This window comes from Nothobranchius furzeri, chromosome 9, assembly GCF_043380555.1.
Source record: "Nothobranchius furzeri strain GRZ-AD chromosome 9, NfurGRZ-RIMD1, whole genome shotgun sequence".
Taxonomy (NCBI): Eukaryota; Metazoa; Chordata; class Actinopteri; order Cyprinodontiformes; family Nothobranchiidae; genus Nothobranchius; species Nothobranchius furzeri.
The window spans coordinates 50,791,825-50,805,638 of NC_091749.1; the positions used below are offsets into that span (position 1 = coordinate 50,791,825).

Sequence of the window (13,814 nt, forward strand, 5' to 3'; positions counted from 1 at the left end):
CAGTAAATAACTAGTGTTTGTGGTAGTGCACAATGCTTTTGTACATTTACATTTGAATTAAACTTATTTGTTTGTGTTCACGTTTATTAAATCCATCTTTTGCTGTAAAAACTGAATTTAAAATTATGAAAACGCTATGTTTCTTTCTCCGCAGGAGTGTGTGTGTGTGTGTGTGTGTGTGTGTGTGTGTGTGTGTGTGTGTGTGTGTGTGTGTGTGTGTGTGTGTGTGTGTGTGTGTGTGTGTGTGCGCGCTTGTGTTTTTGTCTGGTGTGTTCCGGGCGTTAGAGTTCTACAACCCCCCAAGGCACTTCCCAACACAATCAGTCATCCACCCATTCACACACTGGTGGTGATGAGCTACAGTGTAGACACAACTGCCCGGGGGCGCACGGACAGAGGTGAGGCTGCCAAGCACTGGCACCACTGGTCCCTCCAACCACCACCAGCAGGCAAAGGGGGTTAAGTGTCTTGCCCAAGGATACAGCGACAGCGACAGACTAAGCGGGTTCAAATTTGCAACCTTCTGATTACGGGGCGAGCACTCAACTCCTGTGCTACCATCGCCCCGGTTAGGCTAGAGGCTAACACTGAGCTAACAAGCTAACAAGATTAATAAGAAAAAAATGTGTTGGTTCTAAAAAAATCTCAAGCTACTTTCTCATTTATCAATAACTAAATTTTTCAGTGAAATGCTTTACTTTACTTATAACCTTTCTGTGTGACTCGTCTTGGCTCATCTAGATTCTTCTGGTGCTGATCTGCAACTGGCAACAATTACTCTGAACAGACTTGTTTGTTTTGAAACATGGACTGCAGTACCCAAAACTGACCACAATATGCCATTGTTACTTTGTGAACATTTAAATAACCGTGGATAAATATTTAAATCTGTGACTACATGTGTGCTTTTTATGTCTATTCATTAACACTTTTAGATGAATGCGCACATGGTTAGAAAGATAATGAGCGTTTGAGAAAAGTAATAATGGAAAAAGCGGAATTTGGGGAAAGAATAAAAAAAAGGAACATAATACAGAAAAATTGTACCAAGATTATCTCACACAGAGGGTTTTAATGTCATCTCACCTCACCTTGACACTCAACTTCACAAACTAAGAAGCGAGCAATTATTCCCTGCATGCTCAATCCTTCAATTTTCCACAGCGTAGGCAGAGAGCCATTTAGAGCTGGAGATGACTACATCCTCCCCGCTGTGACTTGTATGTGAAGTGAGGTCAGGTGGCAAAAGGTCACGCTGTGATCATGTGAAGGAGGAGGCACTGACACAGCGGTAGGGTAATGGTCTTCATCTCATCCTTATTTACAAGGAAAATGATTCCATACCTCACTTACCCACTGAGATGTCCTTGGACTCATTCACCTGATAGCACACAGACCTAATAACACCAAGTCCATCACACTCTCGTCTAGTTTATGCAGATGCAGGAAATGGTTATTTCCCCTGTGGCTCCATGGAACACCACCCATTAGCCTCCTGTGGTGTTGATGCAGGTACCATTATCTGACACCTTTCTGAACTTTGACTTAACCTCAACTTCTGGTGTGTGGCACGAAATAATATCAGCTGAGAATCTTTAAAATAAAACGTTTCAGAATATGTTTTCTAATTAATCTTTATACATCTTTCTATATTAGTGCTGTGTTTATGTTTTTGTGTTTATCTTTTAAAAAATATTTCAGTTTTTTTTGTTCCTTATTAAATTCATGATTTTTTTCCAACTCATTCTACAAACGTGTGGCCATGTCACAAAGGATAAAAATGTAGGGTCCCCTCATTAACATTAATTTCTACATTATTAAGCAAACTATTAAATTATTAACAATTGCTTAATCATATTATGTAATGCATTATTAAGCAGACATCCCTGGGTCTTTGTCCTAATGTTAAAAACACAATAGTTAATAGGGCTGCACAATATATGGAAAAATTATCGTCATCGGGATAACAGGACGTGCGATAGGCCCATCGCAAAGCACGTCAAAAACGGCGATAAATGTTGGTTCAACATTTCCATCCGTGTCATACATCAACTTTTTGTAAACCAGCTGTTTTTTACGCAGAAGTTTTATTTGACCAATCAAAAGTAGCCCTTCTGATATGCGGCCAATCAGATGGGTCCGTTCACGTAATACGCCCGCCCCCTACGTAGACCCTTAGGATGGAAAGCAACACCCGAACAGAGTTTGCGGCGCCGTTCCCTTGTTTGTCATGCTGGCTCAGATTAACGAACGCACTTTGTGCTGATGTTTCTGGAATCAGCGCTGCTTTCAAATGTGAACTGAGTCCGCTCTGTGTCGTTAATCATTTTTACCGGGCTGACTCCGACACGTGGCGGTGAACCAACCCACCTTCATGTCGCTAGTGTTCCACCGGGTGGTGATGTTAGCCCCAGGCTCCGGTTAGCTTCTAACAAAAAGGCTACAGCACTCTCCTCCCAGTCCCACCCTGCTAAAGAGGGCCTGGAAAAGTTCCCCCACACATCAAAGTGATTTTTCATTTATGAGCTTTTATAACCTTGTTAGTCAGGATAGTTGATTTGCTGCTGCACATAAACTGTCAGTCAGAAGCTCTGCTAGCCGGTTATCTTAGAGGAGCAAGTTCAATTTGTTAGCTTGTTATCAGAATCATAGTTGCAGTTTTATCATCTGAGCTGCTTTTTAAGATCTAGGTAAACTTGTTCAATTTGGGGTTAAAACCAAATGTTTCACATATTTTCCATGTAGGTTTTTTGCCAGTTCCTCTTCTGAAAGGTAGACAATTGTTTTTCTCTTTCCCTCAGAAAATCTTAATATTCTCCTAGTTTGGCCCAGCACAGATCACTTCCCAATTACAGCAACAGCCTTATATCATAACCACATAAGTGGAGAAAATGCTCAGTAGCAATGAGAGAATTTGCTGTTGCATTTAAGTGATGTTAACTATTTTTAACATTTAAACTTATTTTCTGATTTTATTTATTTGTTCTAAAAACCCTGGTAAGGGATGTTTTTCTGTATTTGGAGCTTCAGAAAAAGTTTTATGGTGGAGGTGATGTTTTAAAGTCACTGAGAAACTGCATGCATGCAGTTTGTTGTTTTGCTGCTAATACAGTAGCAGGTGCAGCTGCTAATGCAGTAGCAGGTGCAGCTGCTAATACAGTAGCAGGTGCAGCTGCATATTTTTGCAATAAAAATGTTATGTTCTAATGGAATTCATGCATTAGTTTTTGTTTGCTTTCAACCCAGAGCAGACGTCACACGCCAGACGACATCAACACCGCATACTTTAGTATTTGTTCATTTATCGTGAGTAATATCGATATCGCAATATTAAGCACTGTTATGGAATATCGCAGGTTTGCCTAATGTTGTGCAGCCCTAATAGTTAACAATATCGGTAACGTCAATAAAGATACCCTTATTATAAAGTGTTACCTATATATATATATATATATATATATATATATATATATATATTTTTTTTTTTTTCTTTACCCCCATCTCACCCTCCGTGGGTGATCTCATCTTTCCAAGCTCTGGTCCTCTACCAGAGGCCTGGGAGCTTGAGGGTGCTGTGCAGTATCTTAGCTAATCCTAGAAGTGCTCTTTTCTGGACTGAGATGTCTGATGTTTTTCCTGGGATCTGCTTTAGCCACTCCTCCAGTCTGCGGGTTACTGCCCCGAGTGCCCTGATGACCACAGGCACCACCGATGTCTTCACTCTCCAGGCTTTCTCAAGTTCTTCTTTGAGGCCCTAGTACTCCTCTAGTTTCTCGTGTTCCTTTTTCCTGATGTTACCATCACTTGGTATTGCCACATCAAACACACCTCTGTTATTTGTCCACCACCAAAATGTCCGGTTGATTCGCCACCACCACTTTGTCAGTCTGGATCTGGAAGACCCACAGGAGCTTGGCTCTCTCATTATTAACCACCTTAGGGGGTGATTTTCACTTTGATCTTTGGGAGACATACCAATACACGTAGTCACCCCCACCCCCCTTAAAAAAAGGGAAAAGCTTGCTAACATTACATTTACATCTGTGCAAAATGACAACTACATCAATTTAAGTTAGTTAATCAGAAAAAGTGTCACGTTTATTCTGTCTCCAACCGCAGCTAAATCTCTTTCTCCCTGAGATAATCCTGGCAAACGCTATTTGATGCCTTTAGATTCATAGGTTCATGATGGGAAAGGTTTCATTAAAAAGTAATAAATAGTACAAGTAAATTCATGTTCAAAAGCTTCAAATGTTTTGGGTTTTGACAACAGACTAAGGTGAGGCATCTGTTACAATCTTAGTGATATGGCCTTTGCAGAAACGCGACAGAGTGAGCGCTCTCACCTCAGACCAGATCTATTTTACTATTAAACTTTATCTGGACCTTTTTTTGTCAACTATAGTTGTTTGACCATCTCCCAGCTATTTACTAATATCTACTTTTTTGATTGTTGTGTTTCATTACCTTTAGGGTCATCTTGGCGAGGAGTTCTTGCAGATCCATGATGCCTTGCACCAGGCTCAGGAAATCGCTGCAGGTTGGACAGGCTCAATGAGCAAACAGGGTGAATCAAAAGAGAAGAAGGAGGAAAAAGAACAGCAACAGAGAAGAATTTAGACTGAAGGTGTACAAAACAAAAACAGACAGAAATCATTACCTTGACTGCATTCATTTGACACAATCCATGGTGGCCAAAGTAAACAAAAGCATAGCGTAAAACGTCTGCGCACACTTTGTTTTTGGGCTTGTGGTGAGTGTGAGTATCAATATTAAAGCAGCAGGGTGTGATTGCCTTATTGATTAGTGACAGAGCAAGTAATGCAGCAGTGACCCTGTATCTTAATTTGTTTGACAGCAAACATATTAGGACACAAGTCAAGCAGAGAGTAGGCAGCACTAAATCTAAAGTACAACAGAGTGAAGACAGGAGTGTGATGGAGAAGAGAAAACGGGTCATCCCCGGCTGGCATTTCCTGTCCTACAAAATCAAAGAGCTAGGATGATGCTTTTCTTCATCTGTGCTGTAGAGGACATTATAGACATCATTGACCATAATTGATGTTTGTGTTTAGCGATGTTATTAAGATGCTATAAGCAGTAAGAAAATACGTGTTTCTTTACTTTGAAGAAAATAACAGCATTAGGAGAACCATTATGTGTTGAAGATTCTTCCTTTTTATTTTTCACACCACATCATGATACTCACTGCGGTTTAGATTAGGACACTGTGTGATGTAGCCGTTGGGAGCGAAGATCAGCTTCACGTCTTGAATTATGCCCTAAGATTAGAGAGAAAAGCAGTGTTTATCACAACAAATGATTTTTAACTAGCAACTGAATAAAAATATACTTGAAATCAAGAGTTACTGCACATGGACAGTTGTACATCCACAGAGAGACAGTGTTTAGTGAACACACAACTTTTGCTGTTGAATTATGCCGTATCTCTAACCTAGCCTATGCACCGACAGCAAAACTTTCATATTCATCTTGTTATGTTTGTCAAGCACCAAGCCTTGTTCCCAGTTTCTGTTGTATCTTCATGGCAGAATTATAGCTCCACATACAAGTCTGACAGAGTTGCTTCAGTATTTGCTGGTTGTTTTTTTTTTTTTTTTTCGTGGTTTTGTTCATAAAGAAGCAAAAATAACTGCATCGATAAAGACAAAACCTAAAATGCCAACTGAGTTGAAATATGCTCAAAAGTAAAGATATTGAAGACACTTTATGGAAAACAATGCTTGTTCTTATTATTTATTTAATTTATTCTGATCAAGAAAATCTGTAGCTCTAGATAATTCATTAAAAACATGTTTTGCCCTTAAGTGGTAAAAATATATGTTCTTAATAATTTTAAAACATGTTAATGTTAATTAACATGTTATTACTGCAAAAACATTCACCAACATAATGATGAAAAAGTCCTTGTTTTTTCTAAGATGTATTTTTTACCACTTATGTTCAGGATTTAGGGGTTAATGTGACCTCCACCAAGCGCCTGAAATGTTGGAGTGAATTTTTCAACATTTCCTCACACAAGAAATGTTATTGTGAAAGACCTAAATGTAAATTTCATTCTAAATATTAAATGGTTCTTGGTCTGCCATTCAATTATTGCCTTTTAATAAATGTATCAAAAATAATGCTTCATACTCTAGATGATTACAATATGAGATATGTTTACCTTCTACCAGGGACGAAATTTTGATTTCAGAAGTGGGGGGGACACAGCAGGCTTGTGCGGATTTGGGGTGGGGGGTTTTATGTAAAGACACCTTGACACATCACGTGCCCATCTCAATAATTTTTCCATCCTCAATATATATATATATATATATATATATATATATCAAAGTTAAAAAATGTACAACTCTATTATTATTTTTATTTATTATCATTATTGAAGAGCAGTTTTGGCTGTTGACAATGGATAGGCCATTGTATTTATTGTTTTGGGTCTTTTTTATTGTTTTTGGTGCAACATTTTCTAACCGGGAGTGAGATTCCATTTTTATTTAATTTTTGTTTGTTATTTTTATTCATTTAGAAGTTCTGGTTCTGGATATTTCAATGTTAAATGAAGGTTTATTTGTTGCATTTTAAAGGGTGTACTTGCATTATTATGATATATTAACATTATATTAGTGGTTATTTTGGTCTAGATAATGTTGACAATGATATCGTTTATCATCAACAATTTGTTGGACAAAATATCGTCCAGCAAAATTTGTTACTTTCCCAGGCCTAGTCAAAAGTATAAAAATTATTTATACATAAACGGTCCCTCCTGAGATCTGGCCGTTTGTTCATTTGCTGTGTTAGAGGACAAGCTGAACTAATGTTTTACACATGATCATCACCCTAACATTTGAGTGTATAAAAACATATTAAATATGTTTTTCCCTTAAAAGTGTTGCATTTCAACACACAAAAAATAAAAGGAAAAAATAAGATAAATCTAATGAAAAGTGTACATCTTTGACATTAAGCTTAAAAAAATCTGTTGACGATGATGATACTGTTCATTTTTCAGAGCTTTTTAATGTGAAAATATACATTGCAATAGATAGGTTTACAATAAAGTTAAATGATAAAAGTTTTGAAGTTACACTTCTACTACTACTACTAGTAATAATAATTATGATGATAATAGTAATAAAAAATAATAATAATTATAATAATACGAATAAATTGTGTCTGAGGAGTCAGTTATGTGGAGGAGATGAGTTTGTAAAAGTTAGTTTTGAGTCTGTGAAGGAGGAGGTGAGTGAGCTTAATGCAGGTCTGTCACATGTTCCAACTTACGTTTTGACTTTGAAAGAAGTCTCTTATATCCACTTTTCGTTTTCTTGACATGCTGCCTCCTGGCTGTGCCTAACTACCAAAGACTCACAAATGAACACTTATTCAAATGTTATGTAATGGAAGCTGAGCTGAGCTCTGATATTACACAGCGTCTAGTTGACGATGTGACTCAGTACCGGTGTTCCCTAGCGGCTCCAAACTAGCAAAACAACGTGTGCACGTTCTGACTGTTTACAACTTGAGTGACAGCAGCAACAGCCAATAATACGTTAGCAAGTATCAGCAGAGCCAATAGATTAGCTTTTGGGCGGGTCTAATAGGAAACCGGTTTCCGTTTCGGTCCTAGTGCTCAACCAAATCCATTTAATGGAGCGTAATATTGTTTTTGGACGGAAAAAAGTGCAGGGGACCAAAACTGCCTTTTGAAAAAGTGGGGGGGACATGTCCCACCCGTCCCCCCCCAAAATTACGTCCCAGCCTTCTACAGTTCTACATTTGTATTCAGCTCATCCAATTCCGTACATTAGAAGGACAAAATTAGAATCGCCAATGTTACATGTGCAGCAAACACATTTAAGCATCTCTTCCTAACCTGACAAATATTAAATTATTTCTACGTAGGCTGGACTGAATGTCCTATAACATCCTGTAACTGACTGCCAATCAATCTGAATGGCACGCTATCTCCAGAGGCACACGGGTAGTAAATAGAAGCAAGGGACTCTGGGAAAAGAGACATTCTGTGGTGGAAGAACAGAGGTTGTCAAACACCAGGGTGCTCGCACACATCAATATCATTTTAACAGTCCCTAAAAGTGTTCCCTGATAACACACAGGCGAAACATTAGACTTTGCCACCTAAAGCACACTCTGCATCGTCTGCTTTATGTGTATGGGAAATCCATTTACAGTGAGTTTTTCTGGTCTGGATACAAGCAACACCTGCCTTTTTCACACAGGCACAGAAGCAGAGCCTTGAGGGGAGCCGACGCAGCACAGACTGAGAACAAACACTTTTCTACCACACACACACACACACACGCATGCATGCACATACACACTCAGCGTAAGGAGCGGTTGGTGAAAGAAAAGATTGTTAGTGTCATTCAGAATGAAAATGAAGATGTCGATTATGAATGTCAGTCCCGCTGATGTCATATTAGAGTCCTGACCACATGCCTCTGAATGATCACAGGATAATTGACATCAATACATAAAAACTGCTATTTTCTTTTGAATAGACAGACTCTCACATTACATTTTACAGTGAAGTCCTAACAGGGTGGCACGGTTTAGTAATAAAAGTCATTTTCTCTGGAGATAAAAACATGTCTAATACAAATACTAATCGAGTAAGAGACACAAAGATAAGACACTGAATTGATACTGACACTGTGCATTTATAACAGAATAATTAGAAATATTCTTGCAAATGTTGTGGAAATTTTAATGTTACAATTTTCTTACAAAGTGTCTTAATTGTGTTTTAAATTGTTTGGCAGCTTTGATGTGATCACACTGTTAGATTCTTTTGCTTAGAGGTATTACTGTGATTGTTTTGGACATAATATTATAATATATTAATTTACCTAATAAAGTTCTGCCTTTTTATTTTTTTTTTATTATTATAATTTTTTTTTATTTCAGCTAATACACTTCCTTAAATTTTGAAGAATGTGGTTTGTGCTGTGCATAATAAAAGTGCACCGATTACTCCAGAGCAGCAGTTAATGTTAAGGGGTTGCTCATAAAAAAGGTAAATGCACTTTCAGAATAACACTGTGGGATTCATTCTAAATATGGAGTCTTTCTAAGTCTAAATCCTGGTCGAAACGTTCTGGTTGTAAAATTTCATCATTACTCATTATCATCACATACAGCAGAAAATATCTTCAGAGTTAATTATCATCAATATGATTTAAAGCCTGAAAAAGTCACAGTATCTATAGAAATGTTACTGTATTTACAATCAGAAACGTTTGTGGCAAAAAGTACCTAAATAAGAAATGCCATCAAAAATCTCTTCATCAGTCCGCTTTCGCTCAGTCATTGATTCTACCGATCCATGTCACAATTTAGAGCTGAAACAACTAATCGATTTAATCGATTATAATCGATTATTAAAATAGTTAACAACTTTTTTAGTCATCGATTAGTTGTTTAATAATCATATTTTACCGCATAAAGTCTATTTTATACCACAATCTGACATCGGTTACAATCTGTTAAATTTGCCGCCAGTGTGTGGCAGTAATGAGCCACTGATCTACCAGTGGGGCCGTAGAAGAAGAAATTAGCCAATAAGTGCCCTCGGTTTTCATGACGTATCACGTTACTGACGCGCATCTTGCTGTGAGAGATGGCGGATCAACAACAAATACGGAAGAAAAATAGAAGCGACAAAACAAGAGAAACCCCGGACAAAAACCTCACGAGTATTGGAGCACTTCACTAGATGCCTTGAAAAGACCGGTGACCTACAAAATATGCAAAAACCATGGCACGACGGAAGCACGACGTCCCTAAGTGAACATTTGAGACGAAAACGTGGGGGCTGATGCAGCAGAGGAATGTCCGGTAAGTAACAGAAAATAAACAAGCTAACGCAGATCACATTTGGGACTTAGTGTTAGCTGAGTTCGTTATAGTGGATGTTAAACATGTTTTTTTTTTTTTTTTTTTTTGCCGCGTCAGTTTACGGTGTTCTACTTCTGATTGACTAGATGCAATCGTGAATCTCCGTGTTGTGAATCATGCACTTGCCAAATTTAGCACGTCTGTTTATAAGAATGTTCTCGTCAAGAGAAAAACGGCACATACCCATAACTGTGTTCCTCATTCAAAAAAGGACAACTCCGCGGAGAAAAATATACAGACGAGCTGTGTCCAGGTGAATATAACGCAGCATAGTTGTACGCTTTCAATTTTTAAATACAGGAGAAATTCAGAAAGTCCTTTTTTTAACTATTAAAAGGCTGTTTTACTATCTAACGCTGTAAAACGCCTCACAACACATTTTTGTCAAAATAAATGATCACTGTATATTGTTAATTAATTCAAATAATGTAATATTGATTTAGTGTTGTAGTGTGTGTGCTGCTTTATTTTATATGTGTACTTAATTCAGTTTATTTGTGTTTCTTATGCAGAAAAAAACAAGCAACGATGGACAACTACATGGGGAACAAGACACTCACCCCCAGCAATGCATACCACTTACAAACTCTATTCCAGATTCTACATTATTTTTTATGGAATTTACCTCTTATATTTTGATGCCAAAAAATTATTCTGGACTGATATTTTGCACTGTTTAGCTCATTTTACACTGCTGACTGTGGTCATGTGCAATAAAATAGATTGCAGTTAACTGCACAATTCTCTTATGTTTTTTCTTTTTCTTAACTGAAATGTATTCATCACTTGTATAGGTTAAATAGCTAAACAATAACAAACCGATTAATCGATTAATCGAAAAAATAATCGACAGATTAATCGATTATGAAAATAATCGTTAGTTGCAGCCCTATCACAATTCCAGAGCCTCGTCGCTCACCTATGATCTATTCCACTGAATCATCTTAGAAGTAAGTTAGTTCCTTACTCTTCCTGTTTTGTCTCCACTCAGCCTTCCCTCTGGCCTCGCTACCTCCTCTGGGCAGAGCTGTTCCACAGTCTCCATGTCTCCTCTGACACGAGTCTCTCTCTATTTGAAACATGTTATTGCTATCAACTGCCCATGTTGAGCCATCAAGAATCAAAAGTAGAGAGAGAACATGCAAACTCCATGCAGAAAGACCCCAGGACCTTCTTTCTGCAAGGCAACAGTGCTAATCACTGCACCACTGTGCAGCTGACAACAAACATTTCTGGTGAAAAATAAGCAGCCAGCCTTCTCCGGATGTCACAACTAGCCCCAAAGTAACCAGGTGTCTGCCATGAGTAGCCTAGTGAACTAGACCAAATTCTTGCTTTGCAAAGAATGGTCTAGGCATGCTCCATTGGAACCTCAGCAGCTCCTACCAGGACTCTGGCTAGCCAATCACAGCTCTCTAGAGGGGTTTCAAACACATAAAGAGCTGTGATTGGTCCATAATGGTGGGCCAATCATAGTGCTCTGTCTGCTTAGTGAACAAATCACAGAGCTTTATCCGCTTTGTGGGCCAATCAGGGCACTCTATATGCCTGGTGGGTGGGATGATGCAACAGAGTGAAACAAGAGTATGTCACATTCATTGTCCAGTGGAATGCGGAGATCATTTGAAAGACAACGGTAGAACCCGCCCCACAACCGAGAGCCGTCAATGGAGCATGGCCAGACTAAATAATACATTTATTTAGTCTGGCTTGCCAGGCTATGCCATGAGTTCATCGATGCAGGTTTTCAGAGGTCAGATGTTGAAGGCGGAAAAGGTATACATGCTGGTTTTTCAGACGAAATATTTTTTTATAAGCTGCATTTTTTAAAGTTGTTAGTATTATGTGTGTTATGTTGTTATTGTTTTAGTATTAGTGTTTGTTATTCAGTTTCTGAATGGTGAAGGTCCAAACCAAAAGTTTGGTAATTCCACTTGAGGCTTACGTGATAATTTTTAAATGATAAATGACCCACACTTGTATAGCACCTCTCAGAGTAAGGACTCCAAAGCGCTTTACACTACAGTGTATCATTCATCCATTCACACACACATTCACACACTGATGGTGATGAGCTACGATGTAGCCACAGCTGCCCTGGGGCACACTGACAGAGGTGAGGCTGTTGAGCACAGGCACCGGGCCCTCTGACCACCACCAGCAGGCAAGGTGGGTTAAGTGTCTTGTCCAAGGACACAACAGCAGAATTCTCTGTCCGGAGCCGGGATCGAACCTGCAACCTTCCGATTACTGGACAACCCGCTCAACCTGTTGAGCTACTGCTGCCCCCAGGTAATACCGTAAACGGTAACACCGTACACCGTGGTAAAATGTGGAGGAAGTTAGACGATATTAAAATGTGTATAGCGCCCAAGCCTAGACCGTGTCTACATTGGCCAGCATATCCTGGACTCTCGCCTCCGGGGTCGAGGTTGGCAGTGTCTTGTCGACTGGGAGGGCTATAGCCTGGAGGAACATTCTTGGGAGCCGGCACTCTCCATTCTGGATCCCTCTCTTATCAGGGATTACCATTCCCCTCACCCTGGTCCTTCTGGAGCTGTCCCTGGAGCAAGGGTCCTGTCATGGTCTCCACATCCTTGCATTCCTTCATCCGGAGCTCCACCTCCTAAGACTCCATTTCCCAGCACTCCATCTCCTGAACTCTCAACTCCCACATCATCACCCACATCTATACATGAATGTCAACTCTCTCTGCCTTCACTCAGTCATCAATTCTACCAATCCATGTCACGAGTCCAGAGCCTCGTCACTCACTAATGATCTATTCCATGGAATCATCTTACAAGTGAGTTAGTTTCTTACTCTTCCTGTTTTGTCTCCACCCAGCCTTCCCTCTGGCCTCGCTACCTCCTCTTGGACAATTCCCTCCGCCTTCACTCCGTCATCGATTCTACCAATCCATGTCACGAGTCCAGAGCCTTATCCCTCACCAAGTATGCCACCAGTCAGTTCCTTACTCTTCCTGTAACGCCTGTTCGTTCTCGTTTCCCTTTGAGAAATGAACTAGCGTTCCTAAACTAACTCCCAGAGCTCGTGTTCCCGCGTTTGGGTCTCAGCCACACGCTACGGCCGAACCCGCTGTTTCTCAGTTCAGTCTGCGATCACCCCTGACAGTAAGACATCATGAACTTACAACAAAAACTATTTTAGAATAATTGTGATTCATTTAAAAAAATGTCAGAAGAGTTTCTTAAAACTCGATATTTGAAATCAACCATTGTGAACATTTCAAACCATGGCCAACTATCCCTAAATAACTACAGATTTAAATTGAACATAATTATCAATTCATCACGAGTAAAGCTGGTGTTCTTGGGTCTTGAGATTAAAAAAAATGAATGATGATTATACTTAGAAAAATCATTTGCAAGTGCAATGTCTCTTTTGGAAATATTCCTGCTATTTCAAGTCCCCAGATACAACTATAGGTAAGTAACAACTCAAAACACAGACGGTGATGACATTGGACCGTAACAAATATCAACTAAATCCAGCATAAATGAATCATGTAGAATTGCGTACATGTGTGGTTTCAGGAGAAAAACACAGCAGATCTAAACTCTGAAGTTGTGTAATGTGTTCAGTCTCTCCATCATTGTCCATGTTGTGATAAAGACCACCCAACAGAGCATGAAACTTAAAGACTTTCACTGAAGCACAGGTTCCAAATCTTATCCCCAAGGAGCAGAACCTTCTGCACAATGGATTCTAGATAAAGATAATTTATTAGTTTCTCCCTCAGATGGAGCGTTAAGAGAGAGAGGCATCTTAAGGTTCTTTAAAAGCTCAACATGTTTTATTTAAAGCCCTAGTTATTTTGCTCAACATTATCCCAGTTCATGTTCCTG

The 13,814-nt window shown here is 39.1% G+C and overlaps 1 protein-coding gene across 1 annotated transcript in view; it reads right to left on the reverse strand.

Annotated features, from left to right (window-relative positions):
• Positions 1–13,814, reverse strand: part of LOC107381817 (protein kinase C-binding protein NELL1) — a 517,506-nt gene that overhangs the window by 317,975 nt on the left and 185,717 nt on the right. The window contains exons 6-7 of the mRNA XM_015953703.3: positions 5,210–5,282; positions 4,468–4,550 (exon numbers count right to left, since the gene is read on the reverse strand). Coding sequence (XP_015809189.3) covers positions 4,468–4,550; positions 5,210–5,282 — 156 coding nt within the window. The remainder of the gene's footprint in view (positions 1–4,467; positions 4,551–5,209; positions 5,283–13,814) is intronic.